At 48.6% G+C, this 22,222-nt stretch overlaps 8 protein-coding genes across 8 annotated transcripts; 4 read left to right on the top strand and 4 right to left on the bottom strand.

Moving 5' to 3' along the window:
* Positions 1–825: 825 nt before the first annotated feature.
* On the bottom strand, positions 826–2,188 carry EDB82DRAFT_477149 (UAA transporter; the record flags this gene model as incomplete). The annotated part of the gene is made up of 3 exons (XM_025726916.1): positions 826–1,061; positions 1,120–1,913; positions 1,974–2,188. The coding sequence occupies 3 exons, from the start codon at positions 2,186–2,188 to the stop codon at positions 826–828; spliced, it is 1,245 nt and encodes a 414-aa protein (XP_025581435.1).
* Positions 2,189–3,470: 1,282 nt separating this feature from the next.
* On the bottom strand, positions 3,471–4,706 carry EDB82DRAFT_526504 (uncharacterized protein; the record flags this gene model as incomplete). The annotated part of the gene is made up of 3 exons (XM_025726917.2): positions 3,471–3,608; positions 3,663–4,243; positions 4,307–4,706. 3 exons carry the CDS (start codon positions 4,704–4,706, stop codon positions 3,471–3,473), a joined length of 1,119 nt encoding a protein of 372 aa, XP_025581436.2.
* A 2,554-nt stretch (positions 4,707–7,260) lies between these two features.
* On the bottom strand, positions 7,261–9,730 carry EDB82DRAFT_221402 (uncharacterized protein). The gene has a single exon (XM_025726918.2). The coding sequence runs from the start codon at positions 9,394–9,396 to the stop codon at positions 7,399–7,401; it is 1,998 nt and encodes a 665-aa protein (XP_025581437.1). The 5' UTR covers positions 9,397–9,730; the 3' UTR covers positions 7,261–7,398.
* Positions 9,731–9,741: 11 nt separating this feature from the next.
* Positions 9,742–12,733, top strand: EDB82DRAFT_504643 (rab-GTPase-TBC domain-containing protein). Its single transcript, XM_025726919.2, has 6 exons — positions 9,742–9,876; positions 9,930–10,047; positions 10,099–10,260; positions 10,311–10,843; positions 10,894–11,036; positions 11,101–12,733. Exons 1-6 carry the CDS (start codon positions 9,854–9,856, stop codon positions 12,288–12,290), a joined length of 2,169 nt encoding a protein of 722 aa, XP_025581438.2. The 5' UTR covers positions 9,742–9,853; the 3' UTR covers positions 12,291–12,733.
* EDB82DRAFT_477153 (uncharacterized protein) lies at positions 12,647–15,109 on the top strand (the record flags this gene model as incomplete). Its single annotated transcript, XM_065608083.1, has 6 exons — positions 12,647–12,839; positions 12,979–13,055; positions 13,139–13,573; positions 13,614–13,664; positions 13,766–14,659; positions 14,837–15,109. The coding sequence occupies 6 exons, from the start codon at positions 12,647–12,649 to the stop codon at positions 15,107–15,109; spliced, it is 1,923 nt and encodes a 640-aa protein (XP_065463855.1).
* Positions 15,110–15,495: 386 nt separating this feature from the next.
* On the bottom strand, positions 15,496–16,725 carry EDB82DRAFT_504645 (uncharacterized protein). Its single transcript, XM_025726921.2, has 2 exons — positions 16,282–16,725; positions 15,496–16,235 (listed from the first exon to the last, which is right to left on the bottom strand). Exons 1-2 carry the CDS (start codon positions 16,664–16,666, stop codon positions 15,622–15,624), a joined length of 999 nt encoding a protein of 332 aa, XP_025581440.1. The 5' UTR covers positions 16,667–16,725; the 3' UTR covers positions 15,496–15,621.
* A 370-nt stretch (positions 16,726–17,095) lies between these two features.
* Positions 17,096–20,173, top strand: EDB82DRAFT_463636 (nucleolar protein 14). Its single transcript, XM_025726923.2, has 2 exons — positions 17,096–17,467; positions 17,518–20,173. Exons 1-2 carry the CDS (start codon positions 17,177–17,179, stop codon positions 19,936–19,938), a joined length of 2,712 nt encoding a protein of 903 aa, XP_025581441.1. The 5' UTR covers positions 17,096–17,176; the 3' UTR covers positions 19,939–20,173.
* A 152-nt stretch (positions 20,174–20,325) lies between these two features.
* EDB82DRAFT_504648 (uncharacterized protein) lies at positions 20,326–21,527 on the top strand. Its single transcript, XM_025726924.2, has one exon. The coding sequence runs from the start codon at positions 20,431–20,433 to the stop codon at positions 21,430–21,432; it is 1,002 nt and encodes a 333-aa protein (XP_025581442.1). The 5' UTR covers positions 20,326–20,430; the 3' UTR covers positions 21,433–21,527.
* Positions 21,528–22,222: the final 695 nt, after the last annotated feature.

A 22,222-nucleotide genomic window follows, 5' to 3' on the forward strand; every position in this document is an offset into this window, starting at 1 on the left:
CTTCCACATGGAAGGAAAACGTACGATACCTTCGCTCAAATTTTCTTTTAATCTTAACACTCGCTATACAACTATGTGAAACCAGCATTTCCGGGCGTTTTCTTTTTAAGCAATGGGACGGATATCTTGACTGCACTTAATCCGACCCTCGATCCCGGATGGTCTTTCGACTGTCCGCACGACGATACGCAAATATCAAAATATATCTTCTTTGTCACTCATCTTATCCAATCGTTATCCCCTCTTCAACACACAGACATTCGCTATTTTCAGCAACGCAGAGCGCATGGCATCGGGTGATTCCACGACGGCCTAGTGTAATATAGACAAAGACGTCCCGTCTTGTCAACTTGTTTCATTTTCGTGTTTTTGGTTTCTCTTTGTCCATTTTGGACAACAAAACGGAGTGGCGTATGGTTTATGGAACCCTTTGTGGGAAACATGGGGAGAGCTCAAATACCCAGTCAGGGAAAGGGCATGGAGCTACGGCCACGGGAAAGACGAGTTGCTGTCTTGGTTATAGCAGCAAGGCGTTTAGGAAGCAAAGGGGTCTTGGAACATCCAGACCATGTTATGGAGGAACTACATAGTGATAATCAAAATGGTTACCACATCGTTAAAAGCTCTCTATGCGATATATCCTGTATCATCTGACTATATCTAAGTTTAATACTCTATTGGGAAAGTTTTGAGAGCAGGTCTTTCGGACAACCCCATGATGCGCCCATTCACACAACTTGATATATACCTTGACCCTTTGCAATCATGTCATCCAGCCCATGCATTGGTTGTGTTTTACTACAAATCAACAGAAAACCGGACCGTCTATAATTCCTTCTTTCCATTCTGTTGAGCCTTCTTAGCGGTTTCCTTGGCCATTTTCTCTTGTCGCGCAATTCCAGCCTCAACGCCAATGCCGCCAAAGACAAGCGCAACGCCGAGCCACTGCATTTGCGTAAGGCGATGGCCGAAAGCGAGGACTGACAGAATCATTGTGAACATCTTTCGAGTCACCGTCACAGTAACGAGAAGAACTGATGAGAAAGTGGAAAGGGTGTAGACTAAACAATTGGTCAGCTGATGATGTTGACAGGTGGTATGAGGGCAGTAGAAACTTACAGATGAAGACCTGGCCGACGGCACCGCACGCGGCGAAACCAAGAACATCCTTCCAGACAGCGGGATACCGAGCCATAAAGTCCAGGGCAGCCTTGAGCTCACCGGCGTTACCAGCTACGTCCATGCCGAACCACTCTCCAAGACCTGTAGCGACCAACCAGGGGCTGATGACCAAGTAAGCGCCCGTAACGATTGTGCTCATAATGTTGTTGGCGCACATCATCTGGGGTCCCGAGTAAGGGCGGAATGTTTGGAAGATGTGATCCTGAGTGCTGTTCGTCAAGCCGTCAAATAGGAGGTTGACGCCGAGCAGCAAAAGGCCCCACGCCGTGCTCGCATCATCGGGGCGAACCTTACTCCCCTTCTTCTTTCCAGAGTGGAGAGTAAAGACAGCCACGCCAAGCGTCACGGCCGCGACGACAAGGTACTTGTACAGGGGATAGCGGCGGCGGAATACGGTGATGTGGAGGAACATGACAGGTAGCAGCTTGCAGCTTTTTGCCAGGAGGAAGGTGATATAGTCGATATGCGCCAACGACGCATAGCCAAACGGACTGGCGAGACTGCTTGTAACGGCGACAAGGGCGAGAGGCGCAAGGATGCGACGTGAGGGAATGACGGGAGGCGCAGAGGTATTGGCGGGAGTCGAAGCATATAGGTAGACAGCGCCTACGATCGCGGCGAAGACGGATTGAATAGTGTTGAGGAAGACGGGAAACCGCCAGACTTCCGGAGCGTCGACAGGACCATAGGGCTTGGTGGTGAGCTTTTCCTGAAGGTATGCCCAAGTGAGGCTATTCGCGATAACAGCGTCAGTAATTGATCAATGGAACGCTGGCAAGGGTCAAACCTACAATGAAGCATAGATACCCGCAACCGCGATAACAAGCTGCAAGACCCCTGCGTCCGGCGCGAGAGCTGGTGTGGCATCAATGATGTCCTTTTTCACAACATTCCCGTTGGAAGTGTTCTTTTGCGATTTGTCGGTATCTTCCCATGTTGCGGTTGTCTTGTTAAAGAACTCGGACGACGCTTCGCGCTTGATGGCCGGTTGCTTTGAGCGCGCCATCCTTGGTTGATGGAGCGTATTAATTAACTAAACGAGAGGTAGGTAAATAATTGTCAAAAGTCTAAGAAGTGACAGTCTTGTTTGGTACGTGTGCTAAGGAGAGAAAGGAAGAAACGAAGAGAACGTAAAAGGAGCCGGTAAAATGGGTAATTTAATCAACCAGAGTTGCCATGATGAAACTGACAAGTTGGCTTCAATTCAAACCATGAGATCGGCGCCCCACCAAAAACCACAGCCACAACATGACTCTATTTCAAGGGTTCATTCGTTGACTAAGCTGGTTTCACCAGCCCCATTGGGATTCATATCGCAACAATACAATTTCACTTCAATTAGTCTCACACAGCAATGGTTCTGCTCATAATTTTGCTTTTATTTAGTGGCTATTGGGCCCAAGCTAAATCCATCCCTGCTAAGAATATCTTGTAAATCCCAACACTGAATGAAGAGTCACTTAACATGGTATTGGGTCGCGAGGAACGGAATACACAATGGGCGAGCCGGTGTATGTGATGCCGAAGGGGGTATGCGAGAGCGATGGGTGATATGAGAATTATGTGAGCGATAAGATGGGAGGCGCGGGTCGAGTGACAATGTCGGGATCCGAGGGTGTAAGAGATAGAAACATTTGTGCGAGGTGAAAGAGAGGGGAAGGTGATGCGAAGTGTGAGTAGAGATTGATTGAGAGGAGCCGTGATGTGCCCTTCTCGGTCCTGAGAGATTGCGCTGATCCTGTCGTTACCAGCTCGTCAAGGATGATTTTGTGTCATTAGCCATAACCATTTCGGACTGCGCCGTTTTGGTTGAACAGTCATAAGAAGAACTATATCATGCCCCCGGAGGACAAGCATGCCATTGCCAAAAACTCCAGGTGGGCGAAGCTGATATAGACGGCAAGCTGCAGTGTTTGGTAGCGATCTGCTCGCCAAAAAAAAGAAGCTGGTTCGGTTTAAAAGGCGAAGATGTGACAGGTAAGGCTCGAGTCGGAATCGACACTAGTCAAACCCTAATTGATGTAGCAAAGATATTGAGAAGGGTAAGAATCAGGAAAAGAAACGAGTTTTATGATGGAGGGTTTTCGGGGTTGATAAGGGGGAATGGGTCGGACAAATGGATTCAGTCGCTCGTAATGCTGCCATCTGGTATCGTCCTAACTGAAAACACAAGCCTCGCGGCAAGTCAGATCTGAAATGCCCCAGCCCATCCTGCCAAAAACTTATTTTAGCAAGTCGCATGGAGCACGAGAAAAGCAAAAATCAACGAGATTTCTTCTGAAAGTCGGCTATTCGGCCTCTTGAAGTTGGCTTCGGCGCATCTTCTCCGCCTCTAGGTTCTCATACAAGAGGAAAAGTGCCGACTCGTTGGCCTTAGCGGTACCCATGATGGTGAACATACGCTCACCAGTCTCATCGTGGGGTGCCTGCAGTTCATAAATCAGTAACGTAATAAACAAGCTCAAAGTCAGATGATTTACCTTGGCAATGGAGATGCGTGCGCCTGATGTCTTCCGGATCTCGCTAATCTTGCTTCCAGCACGTCCGATGATGCACCCAACCATGTCTGCGGGGATACTGATGTTCTGAGTTTGGATCTCCTCGCCATTCTCGTCGTGAGTGGGTGGGCCTCGAAGAGCTGCGTCAGAGTCGGAACGGCGGTTATAGGGCCTTGAGCTACCGTTGCTGAAGTCGGCACCGTTGCCTGTTCGCATGACACGAGGGCTACCACCATAATCGCTCCTGCCAGAGCCCTGGTTGAACCCTGCTCCACCACTGGTGTTACCACTGTTGGAAGGCTGAGTGCGAACAACCGGGTTGTAGAGAACAGTGCCAGTGCCTCGCTGCCAGTCGTCGACCAAGCATTTGCAGATCTCCCAGATAGCACGCTGGATGCCTTCAGGAGTACCCTGAACCTCGACTATTCTCTCGGTAGATTGAGGGAGCATCTCTTTCTGAGCAACCATGCGAACTCCAGAAGCGTCCTGAATGTGCTTGATCTTAAGACCTTGTCTTCCAATAATGGTACCCATCTGGTTGTGAGAAATGAGAAGCTTGATGGCTATACCTCGAGTTAGTAAAACCTGATATTTTGTTTATCTTGTGGGCAAGATATATGACGTACGATGAGTCCCATTGCTTTGGACTACGCCTCCCATGCCCATCGCAGGCGCACCCTCCAATAGAGCGCGAGCAACAATGGCATAGGCACGAGAAATAGCATCGCAACCACCAGTGATGGTCAGGACACGGTCGTGAACACCTTGCACGACCTTACTGACACCGGCCTTGACACCAGTCTCATCTCTGAGATCAGCGACGTTCTTGCCGGCCTTGCCAATAATGACACCGGCTTCCTTGGAGGAGACGATCGCACGAAGGGTGAGCTGGGCCTGAGCGTACTCCTCCTCCGTCTTAGGGGCAGGTTCGCCGTCAGGGCCGAGGCGGTCATCCATTCTGAGCTGATCCATCTGATCGAGGATGTCACTGCCGTTGCCGGGGATGGAGTCTTGAGGGGCCGACATTTTGCTGAGAGGTAGTTCGTGAAGAGCGGTGCGAGAAGAGGATAAAGGGTTTGAGGCGGAGAACAACAGACAGACAAGGGGATATCTGTTCAAATCTATTAATTGTGTTAGATAATGTCGCCTTAATAGTTGGCCTGGCAAGCGAATTCGTGGAGGCGCAAGCCGATATGTTCGGACGATCGTCACTCGTATGTAGCGCACATTTAGAGCAAGGGTGCTCAAAATGACATGCGCTTCGACGATATGGCCAAACAGACGCTCATCCAGAAAAGAAAAAAGTAGAAATCACTAACCTTGTCGTCGACGCTGGGGGTGCTGCGAAGACGTTGAATGTATGCTGGAGAAGGCGGGGGCAGCAAGATGGAGGTGATGCAGTGTGTTTTTTTTTCTGCGGTAGGTTGTTTGTACGCGAGGCGGGATAGCGGGGTCAAGGGTCGTTGCGAGTACTCCGGTTCAGAAAGCAGCGGCGGAGGCGGGCGAGTGGGCTATTGAACGATACGCGGGAGGCGTAGTCTATGGTTAAGAAAGCTTCAACAGCTGATGTAATGGGATAGTAGCGGAACAAGGGTCAAAGAAGAGGAGGATGAGAGTAGAGCGCGGGGGGAGAGGGCGAGAAGCTGGAGAGAGGGAGAAGAAGAGGTGGTGAAGGCGAGGGAAAGGTGAGGTGAGGTGAGGAGAGAAAGAGAGAGATTCGTAACGTAAGTGAAGTGGGTGAAGGATATAAGAAGAAGATGTGGTGGGAGTGATAGGCTATCTAATAATGAGCTACCTCTATGTATACTTGTTCAGGTAGGTACCTCTGACAGTCTAAACTGCCACAACTGGGACACAGGGCTAGAACCAAGACAGCGAAACACCACCAGCGAGGTAAGGTGACCACAAAACGATCGGAGCAGTACCTGCCTTATTGTTTCCTGCGGCAGTAGCCCGTTAATGGAGTGGGGTGAGCAACACATGGGAATGAAGGGAAGAGGCAGCCATGACCATCAGAACGACATATAGAGGAGTACCTACTTGGTAAGTACTCTATTGTCTTTCTTCCCCAAATTAGAACCGGTCCAGGTAATCTTGACTGGCAGATGAGGGGAAAAGATACTCAAGTCCAAAGTCTCTCCAGAACCTCAAAAATGCCCCCACTTCTCTTCTGCATGGATCTTGCCCCGGCTTAAAAACATCAACTGTGGATGGATATCTTAGCCGCTTGGGCCAGTTATTGCCGGTGGTCTTATTCAAGGTCTACATCTTCTTTTATTATAGTATCGCTAATATTCCTGTCGAGTAGAAGATATGGCAAATATCACTGACCTGACGTTTGAGAAGCAAGATGAGCAGGCCGTTCATTGAACTGCTAGCAGGTAAGACAGGAGTGTGGTGTAATACCAAGTCATTCCATGGGTGACATGGAAGTAAGTGTATTGAAACGGATCGTAACTCGGCACGAGGCAGACACAAACAAGTAGCAATCCTTCCGGTTTGGTAGTATCTCGCAACCCTAGAATGTACCTTACTCTATCGTTTTTGAACAGATATTTAATACCTACAAATGTATACTAGTATTAGCTTTCTATGTTAGTCCCATGTAGTATATAGCACCTCTCTTATTCAAAGCCAACCAAGAGTCGCATCTGACAGCTACCTATGTACTGAGATGGCCTCGTTGTAATCGGTTGTTTTCCATCTGACAATAGTCGCACATAGTAATACACACACAATGTCAAAGTCCAGGACTCTTGGCATATCTCACTAACCCGCTCTAGGAAACAAGCGAGCATGCACCATCCATCTCAAGATTTTGGCATTCTTTTTGTTCTGCTCTCAGAAGCCCAGTATTCCTGGCAACCTGGTCATTCGGGAGTTTTTCTTTTATCACACCCACACGGCCCGGAGTGGGCCACGGAGGTTTGACTTTCGTTTCTGTTAACGTCCAGAACGACTTGCAGCACGCACATCTTTTTTCATTGAATGCTGTGATAATCAAGGGTCAAGGGGGAAAGGACCTTGACTAATACTTCAGATGGTTTTCAATTGACCGCGATCAAGTCATGGTTCAATCACAAACCTACCTAGGGCTCGTTATCAGAGCCTTAGGTATTGGCCGATGGTCATATTTCTTGATCACCAGGCTGCAGCTCTGGCTCGTCTAACATCAAGATCATACTTCAACCAGGATAGGCAAGCCATTCTCAACAAGTTCATGTTCTCAAGTTTCTGAAGCGACATGTTGATCATCACGCCGCTTTCCACTTCATCCGCTTTCCCTAGCCCGAGGTCGTGTAACGGTCCAGCCCCGCATATCATCAATAACGTGCTGGCTCGATTGCTGTTCAGCAGCACGGACAATCCTGGACCAATGCTTGCACATCACACATTGTCACTCAAAGAGTACAACTTGACTGTGACTACGTCTAAGAAGTGACGCCCACACTCTACATCACCTGGCCGCAGCTATTGCCTCTGGTGATTGGCTATATAATGTCACAGCCTGTGGAGCAACGCTGCTGCAGACTGCATAGGCCATCAAGTGTCACTCTTGGATAACACCAAACCCCTGTCGTTCTGTGTACACATTGACTCCATCGACTACCATCAATACCCTCGAACTTCTTGTTCAATTGAATGCCGCCCAACAAATACGTTTTTTCTATGTACTGAAAGTACTAGACCTCCCTCAGATGTATCGTTTCGGTGACTCTCATCGTTGTCGTAGCCTTTGTTCATGTTCTATCCAAAAGTTCTTGCATGCCTTGTGTCCCCAGTGATCAACCCACCACTCCCCAAAGCTGTCCTCCACCTCAACGTCCACCTTGGCCACTCTCTCCTCTCTCTTCAACCCGCAGATGATACAAGCCTTAGGGGCTGTTGGCACCATCTTGGCTGTATGCACCTGCATGTTTTCGCTAATCTCAGGAACCTTCAGAGTCAGGCCCTTATCGGCCGACTTGGCCGCAGCAACTGCCGATCGCAAACGACCAACTTGCTGACGCCATACAGCTATTACATCAGCAGCTTCACGATCCTCGCGTGCAGCCTGTGTTTTGTCGACTCCTGCTAGTTTCATGCCCTTACTTCCCGCAGCTGAGATTGACATACTCTTGGCCAGGATCTTGTCCCGATGCCATCGTTGTTTGCGCCCAGCAATGACGCGCGCTGCTGTTTCCGCTAACAGAACGTAGCCCTTTAAAAACTCCACAGCTTTCGAGTCCGACAGAATGCGCTGCTTGATGGATGCACTCTGACCAGACACAGGCTTGAATAGAGCAGTGCCGGAATTCAAGAGATCAGGAAATGCAGAGAGGATGACCGAAGGGGGTGGGACGTTAATTGGCGGAGGGGCATCCCCCTGAGAATCGCTGTGCGATGGCTGAACACCATCAACAGCGTCCCAATCCCAACTTTCAGGTGCTGTTTTCGTGCTGGTGGTTACTTTTTTGTTGTCGCTGGCCGAAAAATCATCCCAGGCATCCCATTCTTCTTCTTGATCCTTGAATTTGGCTGGCTCAGGATCTATCGGGCTTTCGAAAGATGGCCACGCTGTAGCTGGAGTTGCTTCTTTTGGTTTATTCACTTCCTTTGGCTCAGCAGAAATAGGCGTTTTTATAGCCAGTTCTGGGAAAGGGTTACGGTCCTGGAATGAGGGCGATTTTGGAGCTTGAGGATAGTTTGTAGCAGTAGCTCCAAACGCCAGGGGCCCAAGAAGCTGGGCGGGTGGGGTTTTCCTGGTTTGTTTGGGGGGGATCGGAGCTGGCTCATCTAAGGAAAGGAGATCCATCAACGGAGGGGCCGGTGTTGACTTCATGGGAGCAGCTGTGGAAGCCGGTTTAACCGTAGTTGGAGGGGGGACACTTTCAAAGTCTCCGAATTCATCGTCTTCATCATCGTCTTCATCTTCAGCGACTTGTAGCTCAAAATCTTCAGCATCAAAGAGCACGCTAGGGTCCTCCTGTGCAGACGGCTTGAGCTTTGCTTTCATCCGTGGATGCGGGGATTCTTGATGGACTGGTCCTTGCCCCCAACCTTGCGTAAACTGTGACTGCGGTTGCGCCTGTGACTGAGATTGGGGCTTCGAAGACTGAGGTTTGGTGGCACCGGTAGGATTTTGCAAAGCCTCAAGATCAACAAGACTATTGGACATAAGGTCCATCGTTGAAGCCCTTGTAATTCTAGTTGGCGGTTGTTGCTTCACACCAGGTGCTCGTTGGGCCACGGCGGCAGCTGAGACTGGATTTGGTTTGGGCCATGGTATGGATGATGTGTTCGCAGAGATCGGCGTACTACTTTCACCTGTGTCCCAACCTGAAGCAGAGAATGGAGCAGGGCTTGGAGTCTGAGCAGGAGTCGCATTGACCGTCGGAGGTTGCGATGGCTCAGCTACCTCGAAATCGCCCCATCCATCGTCGTCGTCGTCATTCGTCTCCGCCGGCTTCGACGGGATCGGGGCACTTCCCCATATGTTCTGCGTGTTTGTCTGAGACTGAAGACCTGACCACGGCTGGCTGTTCACTGGTGAAGCATTGTTGGTATTCCCCAAGAGCTCAAACAGATTCTGCGTCTCGCTGCGTTGCAGCGGCTTTGGCGGCAGAGGTGCTTGTTGCTGCTGCTGCTGCTGATGATGTTGTGGCTGTGGTTGAGTTGGTGCAGGTGTTGAGCTACCTGAAAGACTATTAAACTCGGCAAATAAATCTGCAGACATGATGTAGTGCCCAGAGAGGCATCACTCTGTGATCACGAGTCACAATATGTGTTATATATAAGGAGTGTTGAGGCTAAAAGGGAAAGGTGTCATTCGATGAACTGAACGTCAGCTCGTAGATACTAGGTAAGGTTTTGGAAGCATGACACTGCACGGGCTACCTTTTGTTGGCGGTTAGCCCCTGAACTTGCAGGCGACTTGGGGCCTTTGAGGCTAGGGCCGCTGGGCTTGGTCACTGAAGTTTGTCCGTCCGTAGGCGGGGTGCACCCCTAAAGAGTGGGGCCGAAGACGGAGACGGCAACCCAATTGAACTTGAAGCGCCGATAGATCAAGGTTTCGGGTTCATCCTCCGCCATCAAACATCCATTCCTCACTAGGTACTAAGTTTACCGTTCAAGTACTCGCTCGCGATCTGTTGACTTAATATTTCGCTTCTTTATTAGTGTTTCTGAGCGATATGAGACCTCTCGAAGAGTCACTGTAGGTTGCGCCTGCAGACAACAGCCGTTGAATTCAGCTGACCCTGTTCGCAGGTCAAGATGGCGTGAAACACAATCTCAAGGCGCACACCTTGGTGATCTCCGTCATGCTGTTCGTGAAAACGGTCCATCAAGCCCTTGTATATCAGGCTGTCGTTCTCTTTGCTGGAAGGTGAGCCATTTCATCTCTCACCAGAATGCACCAACTGACATACCACTGTAGACTTTCCTACTCTCAACTGCTGCTGAGGGCTTAAGCTGGTCCCAGGTTCTAGATGATGGGAGGCAGTCTTACACGGAACAAAGGAACCATTTTCTCAAGTATATCAAGCACCCAGAGGCCCTTGCGGAACTGAATATTGACCCTTTGAATGAAGACCCAAACGTAAGGTGTCTGCATATTCTAAGAATGGACAATGAACTGACCCAAACAAGTCGCCGTGGAACACCATTCGTCAAGATGAGATTATTCGCGCTGAAATACAGCAAGATGTCCAGCGATTACCCGATGAGGCATCCTACCACGAGGACCAGACCCAAGCGACTATCTTGGATATCCTCTTCATGTACTGCAAACTGAACCCCGAGCGAGGAGGTTACCGACAGGGTATGCACGAGTTGCTTGCACCCATTCTACATGTCATCGAGCAGGATTCTGTGGATCCCTCGACCTTACCAGAAGATATTCCTTCCGATGATGCCCTTGCCAAAACTCTCGATCACTCGTTCGTCGAGCACGATGCCTTCATTTTATTCTCCAAACTGATGGAGCGTGCTCAATCGTTCTACGAAGTCACGGACACCGCCACGACACCAGGAACCTCATTGCGACCTTCAAAATTTCCAGAACAAAGTTCTGCCATCGTGGAGCGAAGTAAATTTATCCATGAAGTCTGTTTGCACAAAGTCGATCCTGAACTGGCTACCCACCTTACTAACATCGAGATCTTACCACAAATTTTCCTGATGTAAGTCTATGGTGCTCGATCATAATTTGCTAGCCACTAACGTCGAACAGTCGGTGGGTTCGATTACTCTTCAGTAGAGAATACCCCTTTGAGCAGTTCTTGGTACTCTGGGACACCATTTTTGCCGTCGACCCGACTCTGGAACTTATTGATCTTATTTGTGTTGCCATGCTAATAAGAATTCGATGGCAGCGTAAGTTCTCCAACACATTCTGATTCAAGGACTCCAAAAATCCTAAAGCTGACATACTTTCTAGTATTGGAGGCTGATTATTCTGTCTGTCTTCAGCTACTCCTTAAATACCCACCTCCCTCAGACGCTCACGGTCCTCATACCTTTGTTGACGACGCATTGTATCTTCGAGATCATCTCGATGAATCGGGTGGCTCATCTCTCATTATGAAATATACCGGAAGGATGCCTGAAGTATCTTCACCACCTCAAACATCAAGAACTGGTACTCCGAGTTTTCGCAGCTTCAATTCATTCAAACAGAAGATTCCGGGCTCTAGGTCGCAGGTGACATCACCTTCGCGATTCATTCAGCAACAGGGCGGTATGGAAGCGCTGTTTCAGGGGGCCGCCAAGGGAGCTAAGGGTGTCTATGAAAGAGGCGAAAAGCTGGGTATCAACCAGGCCGTCAGAGATGCTATGGGTGAAATCAAACGTAACATAAACGAGGCTCGATCCGCGCCCCGATCGCCGCAGCCCTTGATGGGCGAGGGGGAAGCAGCTAGGAGTTTGGCAGCATTGGAAGCCCGGAACCAGCATTTGTCAGCCATGCTTGACGAGACGGTGAACAGCCTCAAAGCAATATCTGCCTCCAGTCTGGAAGACAAGGTTAAAAGCCTAGAGCTTATTGAAGTTGCAGCGGCAAAAGTGCAATTCGTCAAGATATACTTAGATGACTCTTCGATGGAGGTTCCGGTTCTACATTCACCACCACTTGAGGAGACTCCCAAGGAAGTGGTCGTGGCTGAAACGACAATTGTCCAGCCGGAGCCAGTACCAGGGGCACCCACAGAATTGGACATTTCTAGTCTGCAAATATCTGAACCGAAGCCAGCCCCCAAGGGAGAATCAGTGCAAACCTCGGGCTCTGATCGAATCGAAGTAGTCACGACTGACGACAGTAAATCTGCACGGTCTTTAGCCCCCTCACGCCCGGGCCCTGTTCCTACCCGATCAACACTGGCACAATCATCCTTTTCATGGATGTTAGAGCCAGACGAGTCTGGAACTCCAAAGCCCATGGTATCATCAAACAAGTCACCGCCGCCACAGCACAAAAAGAAAATATCGAATAGCGCCAGCCGTGAAAAGAACGCTTTCTTATTTGGCGAGGTTACTGAGAACCGCAATCCATTGAATTCGGATGAGATATTTGGCTTGGAACCTATTAAGAAGTTGAAGGAAACCAAACACGATGACAAGGAGAAAGAATAGAGACGGATCAGACATCGAGATCTCACTAAGAACATAAACCAGTTGATCCCATAACTAGAGCACATATATTTCCACACGTCTATATACAACAAATAGATTCAAGCCCCTGTCCAAATTCACTTGCTAGAACAAGCGAGTAGCATGATAAGAACAACGGGCTATTGACCAAAGACGTGGCCGGCTGAAAGGGGCCATTGTTCTGCTTTTCAGTTGAACTTGCTATACAGACTATAAGCATGGAAACGATTGGGACTAAGGATGCGAACAAGGAATAAGTCACTGGATACACAATCCTTGTGTCGCTACTATATAACTCACCAACTCTAACTTATTAATCTCTGCCGCATGTTTTTAACATGAAGCAGCACAAAAAAGCACTGTTTTTTACTACAGCTTTAGAACTTGCCAAGATAACCAAAGAACATCACGAATACAACCACTCAATCGCCACCATAGATTTCCTGCCACTGCACTTCCAAGTGCAACTTGGTTTTCTTATCACCGTTTCTCGCTGGCCGGGAAACTCAGAAGAACATACAGACACCAAAGGTATGCAACAAACAGGCCAACCAATCCCATCACCTCCCAATTCTTTTGATAGAACTCAGGTAAACGCTGACATCTATCCACATCTGAAGCGAGAATACCTCGTTCGAGCGCAATGGGCTATTGAAAAACTTGAAGCCAGACTGGGTGGTCAAACTCCTCTGGAATCCCTGGGAGACCCTCGACGAGATATACGATCTACCGTTTCACTTTCCGCCTGTACGGTTGAATACGATGGACATATCCGAGAGCGTTAGGCTGATAGGTGTGAATGGATCGGCGTCAAGATGACATCTCCCAAGCTCCAAGCTAGAAGACTGGACCTGCAAAGACAGTTGAAGAAGATCTTGGCCATTCTCAACAAGGAGTATCTCACTGTACCAAACTCGGAGGCCCGCCTCAAGATCGCTGTATATTTGCACAAGTATATTGCCACTCTGGACCAAATGAAGGCCATTGCAGCCTTGATTTGGACGATGGACACTCTCTTGGGTGACGTTCATCCTCGTCACTGTGGTCCTAATTCGATCTATTCTCTGGGTCTGCAGTACAGCAATCTTGTCAGGAGCTCTCCGCTTTGTCTAAAGACGCAACTGGATTCCGCCGTTGACATTCCGGATCCCTGGGACAACCGTCTGTCCCCCAATCGATGCCCACTGGAACTTCTCGTCCACCCTGGCGAGTTGAGAGAGGAAGAGTATACCAGTGGTGTTGATATGATACTCGATGCTGACTCTGTTGGCGAACTCACCCGTCGTCTAGATGTTACAATTTAAGACTTCCAACGTTATCCTCAATCATCGCCTGCTTATAGCTTCTAACCTTGTGGTAAGTCTGGTTAGATGGCCATTTGGTTCAACCAGCATTGCGGAACTCTCGACTTTACTGGGATCAAACACTGGATTTCCTTTTGCGTAGGTGTCATTTAGCTCAGCATAGGGGAGACCGGTATTTCGGTTCACAAGTCGAACCCTGGGCTCAGATGCAGCTCTGTTCTCTCCCGCCGCCTCCATGAGGTTGGGCTACAGAAGCTTGTCGATTACCACAAATCAACGCCAAAGACCTCCCGAATGCCGGATTTGCAGTATTGGTACTCCGACGGGCGGGCTTTTTCACGAGTTTCGAGCTCTTATATGAGCTTCAATGGTTCATCTATCCTGCTGTTCTGGGAAGGTTCCCCTTTTACAGTTTACGAAAGGCGATTTGCACCTAGCAGCTCTGTAAACGGCAAAATTCTTTTTGGAGTTGAGCTTGAATTCTACACAGCAATTAAGCCAGATATCAGTAGTCAACCCAGCCTACTGATTGATCCCTCTCCCGAGGATGACAGACAAATTGGCAACGGTTCTACCAACAAAAGAGCTGGCCGAATAGCAGAAATGATTACAAGCAAAGGGCGGTTGGCTTTGGCAAGGTCACAAGTGCCCCCTGACACACCCGGTTGGCGAATTAGCCTTGCTAAGCATGGTATTGTCCCTATTCCTGGCATCGATCCCGTTTATCAGGTATGGACTGTTTTGCCTGATTACTCTGTCACCAACTGGGAAGACTGGGCAGGCTACGCGGGAGTGGATGGGATGGAAGTAGTGAGCCCTGTTCTGGCAGACATACCAACGGACTGGGAGAACGTCGTCGATATGTTGAGCATCCTGCGAAACAACTTCAGACAGTTTGTACCCAATTCATGCGGCTTCCACATTCCTGACATAGGCAAGTGCTGCATCAGTTTAAGCAAGTGCGACTTCGATTCTGCCGTTGGCACAGAGTACAACGGGACCGTCAAGTTCCGTTTCCTCGAGGGTACACTAGATCCGGAACTAATTGTGCGTTGGGGTCAGCTCATAATAGCTCTTGTTAGATTCGCTAACATAGCTCCCCTTAAGGCGTGGCCGGTGTTTTTGAACACAGTATTACAATGCCAACCATCGGGTCGTTGCGATATCAGTGTTCTGGGATCATTTCTTGGTCTTCTCGGTCTGAGCGATGATTTCAACTTTTAGGCTGACAGAGTCGCAGCAATGTCAGAGCTGGAGGAGCACAAAGGTCAAAAAGATCGACGCGGTGAACATCAAGGGCTCCTTTCTCGAATTGAAGACACACAAATCAATACCCTCCGTAACGATCTATGCCAGAGGGAGATAAGTCTTCCATGCCTAGCTGCTAAAAAGGGTGTCGTCCAAGAGCCTGGGACCGCACAGAATCCAAGCAACCTGGAGGAGAGGCTCGAGAGGAAGACAAAGATGCACGCGCATCTACCTGATGCGCGTCCTTGAAATAAACCGCTCTGAAGCAATATGAAACTTGAGGCAGCAGTACTCAATTGCTGACGTAGAGTAGAGGGAGTGGTAGCGTTCGTCAAGGAATTTCTTTCAGCTATTATTAGTACTAGGTAAGTGAACATGTAAGTTTTCTTTCTAGCACATGCCTCTATCTGTGCCATAAAAATCGTATAAGAGTAAGTAATATTCGTACACTGAGCCTTCTGACTGGTACAAAATAAAGATGGATGTAGTAACAGGAATCACAAGGAGTCGTCCAACATGAAAGACTGAGTTTCAGCCAGCATTGAAGGTGTTCTACGAAACTGTTCTGGTATTTCTGCCTTTCATCATGTCATACCTATCTTGGGTGGCCATCGACAAAATACAGTCTAAGGTTAAGGCGATATCATTAATTAAGCCTGATTGCAGCTGTCTGCGTTGTAGACCAGCAACTCAGGTCTCAGTTCACAGTATATATATAATGTACGCTTATCTTTATGATATTGGGTATCTATTCTCACCACCTATGCTGGTGAAGTATGTTCTCTCTCAATAATATCTTCGCGCGCCAATGGTCGAGTTCCGTCGTTGAGGACCATTGCCTCTCGATGTTGCCGTCGCAGTCGTTGCTCTTCGGCAGAATGTTCCCTTGTGCGCGTTGGTTGTTGTTCCACAAGCGACACGTTTCCTGCCTCCTCTTCGATCTCCATGATGAGGTCCGGCAACTCTCGAATCCTTCTTCTGGAGTTTTCCTTGTCCAATAGCCCTGCCTTCTCTAAAGCCCGGAGGCCTCGTCTTGACTCCTTAATTCGATCGACAATCTCGACAATTCTATTCACCTTGAGGGCCATGTAGTCCTTGAAACTGCGGCGTCTCTCTTCAGGGGTAGCGCCCCAGTCTTGCTTTGCTAGCCATTTTTCAACGAAGCGCGCCTTGACCAGCATACTGGCACCGTACTTATTGACGAGTTCCAAGATGAACATGAGGCAGAACCTCTCGGCCATATCGCGGAGGTAGTACTCGTCCCAATGGCTGTCGGTGAGGTTAGGTCGCTCGACATCGTCTAAACTCAACTCTAAAGATCTGACCAAGGCAGAATAGGCCTTGGGGTTGTTCAATTTAGAAAGACCGTCCAAACCTGAGGATATTAGCCGAGTTTTTCTGTTAAGTATGAATAGTCTTACCAATAGTTTGTCCAGTAAGAAGGGCCATTGCTCTCAGGCATCGCATCCTCTCATCATAATCCGGTCGAGTGATGCCAAAAAGAAGTGAATGGGTTGTCTCAGGATCGTTGACAGCTCGATCACATAGAATTTTGATCGCGACCTCTCTAATTGAATAGTTCGGGTGGTCCAGTAGCTTCTCAAGAGTTTCGAGCTGTAACGAATCTTCGGTGTCCTGGGTGATGTATTGTGTCTTTGGCTGTAGTGGGGGAATCTCATTGTCGTCGCGAATGATTGTGAGTGCAGTGAAGACGGTACTAACGACACCAAAAGTAGCGAGACCCAACGTCAAAAGAACCACTCGCTCATCACGGGCAAACTTGAGGAGGTTGTCAGCCCATCCCATTTTGACTAATAACTTTGTTTGTTGAGTTCATGCTTCCTAAAGAAATGAAGGATCAAGAGCGCGGCAGCTTAAGCTGGATACCCCAGAGCTCCTGACGTAAGTTATTCTGCAAACTTTTACCGCCTCGAGGGCATCGAATCGGGTTAGACTTCCCGTCGATAGCGATTCGCACGCCAATGATATGTACCTTACTCAGGAACACAGTTGTAGGGAATTGTACTTTAGTCTTTTAACCTTGATATTCTGATAGTTTATAACGTGTATATGGTGCTATCTCAAGGTACAAGACCCATTATACTAGTTTTCTGTACTAATTTGTCTTCTTAACCAGTAGATGTCTGTCATGTATTGTCTTTTCAAGGAATGGTGCATGTTCTAGTTATGCCACTTTGGACCCACCTCATTTTAGCCCCATATCTGATAACGATAAGACTGTACTTTTTTTTCTATCGCAAAAATCCATGGTCGCAGAGCGCAAGTCGAACACTACCATCAGCATATTTCATCGCTATGGCCGGCTCACAGCTCAAGCGCCTCAAGGCGTCCCTCAAAGAGCAGGGAATTGTCGGCCCTCAGCAATCCAAAAAGCAAAAGAGACGCAACGCTCAGGATGAGCGCTCTCGCAATGACAAGAGACTCCAGCGAGGAGTTGTACTGGAAGGCATTCGCGAGCAGTTCAATCCTTTTGATCTGAAGCATGCCAAGGGTCCCAAATTCGAGGTCACCAGTAACCGACCTACTTTGACTGCTGGAAGCATCAAAGGACGACCTGGTCAGGCCAAGGCAGCTAGCGAAGAGAGGGTAAGTCGCATAGTTACCACTACGAAGCAGCCAACTAACGAATATGATAGCGTCGACAAACACTCCTGGTTGAAATGCAGCGTCGAAACAAGGTCGGTGGAATTATCGATCGTCGATTCGGTGAAAACGATCCCACGATGGCACCAGAAGACAAGATGCTGGAAAGATTTGCCCGAGAGAAGCAGAGAAGTCACAAGAAGAACTCCATGTTCGATCTGGAAGATGACGAACCATCAGAGGGCTTGACACATATGGGCAAGTCCCTTAGTTTTGATGCTAAGGACGATTTTAAGGAAGACGACCTGGAGGAGGATTATGACAGTGATGGTTCAGTACGTGAGCGACAAAGACTGAAGCGTATTCGTGCATTGGCGGCGGAGGGGAGCGACGGAGAAGATGTCGAGAATGACGAACCTGAACGAAAAAAGACGAAGAAGGAGGTAATGGAGGAAGTTATCGCCAAGTCCAAACACTACAAATACGAGCGCCAGGCTGCGAAGGAAGAGGACGAAGACCTTCGAGAAGAAATCGACAAGGAGCTCCAAACCATCCAGTACATGCTACACCACATTCGGCCAGATGGCAAGCCCCAGGCTGATCCTGCCGCCGTATCCAAAATTGCAGGCGTCGACCGCGATGCGTTCGAGAAGAATTTCGATCTCCAAGTAAAGAAGCTTGCTCAGGATAAGAGGGCTCAGCCTGCGGACCGTACTAAGACTGAGGAGGAGAAGGCTGAAGAAGAGTCTCAGAGGTTGAAGGAACTCGAAGAAAAACGCCAGAAGCGCATGCGAGGAGAGTCAGTCAGCGATAGTGAGGATGAAGAAATCAACAACAAGGGCAAGAAGCCTGAGCAAGACGAGATGGACCTGGACGACGAAGACGATTTCGGTCTTGGTAGCGGTATCCGTGCTCGACCTACAGCCACCGAACTTGGATTCGACGATGAAGACGATTTCATCATCGACGATGATCTTGTGGCCAGCGGATCTGACGTGGAGCCACTCGACGACAGTGACGATGAATCGATGGAGGATGGATCTGGCGAGGAAGCCGAGGAGGATGATTTCACCAAGGGCCTTCTCAACGAGGAAGAGAGCCGAAATCCTGTCTTCGATGCCGATTCGACCACAAAGGCCTCGGCGATTCAGAAAGGTGATGAGCAGGGTCTTCCTTATACCTTTACGTGCCCCCAGACTTGCGATGAGCTGAAAGCTACTCTGGCTCCATACCCGACCAAGACCTTCCCTACCATCGTTCAAAGAATCCGTGCCCTCTACCACCCCAAGCTCAACAGTAAGAACAAGGAAAAACTCGGTAACTTTGCTACATCTCTAGTCGACTATATCGGTTCGCCTTGGGATCCAGCAACTTCTGCTCCCTTTACTGTGCTTGAAAGCATTGTGCGACATATCCACTCTCTTTCAAAGATGTTTCCTCTTGAGATTGGCAAGCAGTTCAGTCACAACATTGAGGAGATTAGCACATCAAGACCATTAGACTTGGGACCTGGAGACCTCGTTCTGCTGACTGCTGTTGGTACCGTTTTCCCCACTTCCGATCACTTCCACCAGGTTGTCACCCCTGCTGTGTTGACAATTACACGATACCTGGGTCAAAAGGTACCGCAAAGCCTGGCACACTATGCCGTCGGCGCCTATCTCTCAACCCTTGCTATCAGCTACCAGAAGCTTGCAAAGCGCTATGTTCCTGAGGTTATCAACTTCTCTCTGAACACCCTCTGTGCTTTGGCGCCTGCTGCTTCTTCCAAGCAACTCGGAAACTTTCCCATCCACATCGCTCCCGCCGGTGTCCGCACCGAGGGTGCAAACAAGACCAAGGTTCGGAAACCAAATTTCTCGGACTGTATCGATGGAGAGTCAAAGAAGTCTGAAGTTACTGCCAGTAAGGTTGCCATTATCGACACCACAACGTCTATCTTGGAGGCGGCCGCCGACTTGTGGACTGGAAAGAGTGCATTCCTGGAGACTTTTGGCCAGGCTAAAAACGTTCTAAAGCATCTCAACGGCAAGACTTGCCGACCCCAACTGCCTGCCGCTTTGAACGAGAGGGTTGAGAAGTTGCTGGTCAAGTTGGACCGCATGCTCCAGGTAGCCCAGCTATCGCGTCGCAACGTGGAACTCCACCACCACCGGCCCCTGGCGATCAAGACCTTTATCCCCAAGTTCGAGGAGACGTTCGACCCAGACAAGCACTACGACCCAGACCGCGAGCGTGCAGAGTTGGCCAAGCTCCAGAAGGAGCACAAGAGAGAGCGCAAGGGTGCTCTGCGGGAGCTGCGCAAGGACGCCAACTTTATGGCGCGGGAGAAGCTGCGCGTCAAGAAGGCGAAGGACGAGGCTTACGAAAAGAAGTACAAGCGTCTCGTTGCCGAGATTCAGAGCGAGGAGGGCCGCGAGTCGAATCTGTACGAGAGAGAGAAGTCTGCGAGAAAGAAGGCCAAGAACAGGTAAATGGACATGGCGGCATAGGCATAGGCGTAGGATACCATATACTTATTCATATATTCATTTGTGTATCTTTTATGATCGTTCGTGGTAAAAATTAAAGCTGGAAGAACGTACAAACCCCGTTCGAGGCTGTTGATTCAAGATCCATGGATCTAGAGCTGTCTTGCACGTAGCCATGAAGTTTATTGGTGACGATAATCAGTTGATTTTGGACTATGCGGTGTATACGCCTTGTTGGATGTTAGATGACGAAGCACATGTATAACTTTTTATTCTCCTTGAAGGGCATGTCTACAGTAAAAGATACAGATACGTAGTACTAACCTAGCCCAGGCCTGAGCTTGAAAATTAGTGGGGCCTACTGCAATCATAGCCTGGAACAGTTTCCATAGATGAACAAGAATCTTTAATCATCACAAGTAACAATCGACAACAATAATTTCATCTCTAACTCACGTCTCTCAAACAACACAACTCATAAAAGCGATCTGGATCATGAGTAATGAACAAAAGAATGGTGCGGGTGCGCCAGATGAGGACGAAGATGACTACATGAACATGTCCTTTGACGACCCTGTATCCGTCAAAGAGACATCACTGCAGCGCACGCAACGACTTAAGCGTGAATCACGCGCACGAGGAAACATCAAATCCAAAGAGCAGATTGCGGAAGAGGAGGAGGCTGCTCGCGAAAAGGCTCTCTCCACTTCACTTCTGGATGATGCAAAGGCCAAAAAGAGCAAAGGTTTTGCCATGATGGCAAAGATGGGATTCACGGGCGGCGGTCTGGGAAAGAAGACAGATGAAGGTGCTGCTCCGGGCCGGACGGAGCCAATCAAAGTCAGCGTCAAAGATGACCGCGGAGGCATTGGCTTGGATAATGAGAAAAAGCGAAAGATCAGAGAAGCGGCTGAAGAAAGAGACATCAAAGCCGCCAAGATGGATCCCGATGAGTATCGCGATCGCGTACGGAAAGAGCGCGAAGACGCGAGGCTGGAGAAGCAGTTCTTTGCAGCTCAGCGTATGGCAGAGAGAATGGACGATGAAAAGACAGAACTCACTGGCTCTGGAGAACAAGCATCAAAAACAAACGATAAATCTGGCAAGGCAACACCAATATCCTCACGCCCTCTCAGATCAATACCGCTTCTGTATCGTGGCCTTGTGAGACACAGAGCAGAAGCCGAGCGAGACAGGCGTATGCGATACGATCTTGAACAGTCATTATCGAGACTGCCTACGTATGAGGATGACCAGGAGGATGAAGACGACAAGAGGGCTTTGGGTAAGGGACAGACTGTGTATGCTACAGCTGAGGATTTGGATGAAGAGGACGATGAGTTGGATCAGTTCAACGAGATTGAGATTGGGGAGAGGTTGAAGACGGTCTTGGAATACCTAAGGGAGAAGCATCAGTATTGTTTTTGGTGCAAGATGGTGTATCCTGATACTGAGATGGAAGGTTGTCCTGGGTTGACTGAGGAGGATCATGATTGATCTGATGAGAGCGATACAGTGCAATGTGTAGATATGCATACAACCACAGACCTGACTCGGTGAACAATATCAAGCTGCAAGCAAATTACATATAACACAACATTGCCTGTAAGAAGTATATGCATTATCGCCCTGATATGCACAGCAAAGTGCGAGCCACTTATGTCTTATCCGCTGACTTGGTGGCATGCTTACCCTGGAACGGAACGAGTCGTCGTCGTCTCGGGGACATCTCAACAAAATACTTGCTACTTAATCGCATGTGATACAATACTTTTCTCAACGATGATCGAGTCATCTCAACAAATTAATGGTAAGTATTAGCTGACGCGTTGGACCAAGGAATGGTATTAGAGTTGAAATAGTTTTAATTTAGGATACGATATCGTCTTAGCTTGTCATTTTTTGAGAGTCATTGATCAATGATAACTCAAAGCTTATAATAAGTATTGTGCTTTTTTTATTATCTTTGCAATATTATATTGCCTCGGGAGAGATGATGACGCCTAGGGTTAACTCAGCCGAGCTTTTGTAGGTGTACGGTATCTTGGAATATCGCAAAGTATACACCACAAATAGGCAGCTCATATTAACAAACCTTAACGAAGTGTAATTATACAAGAGGGTATGATTCGGATTCTTCTATTAAAGTAACTCTTGCCTGGAATTTTACCCAACATGTGTTAGAATCAAGGGCTATTTGAGCGAGATACAAAAATAACGTTAGAATAGGAGTTAATCACACTGCTAATAGCTTCTTGTATTCGGTAGAGAAGAGCTCTGGCGACTA

The sequence above is a fragment of the Fusarium venenatum genome, assembly GCF_020744135.1.
Source record: "Fusarium venenatum strain MPI-CAGE-CH-0201 chromosome Unknown EDB82scaffold_3, whole genome shotgun sequence".
NCBI lineage: Eukaryota > Fungi > Ascomycota > Sordariomycetes > Hypocreales > Nectriaceae > Fusarium > Fusarium venenatum.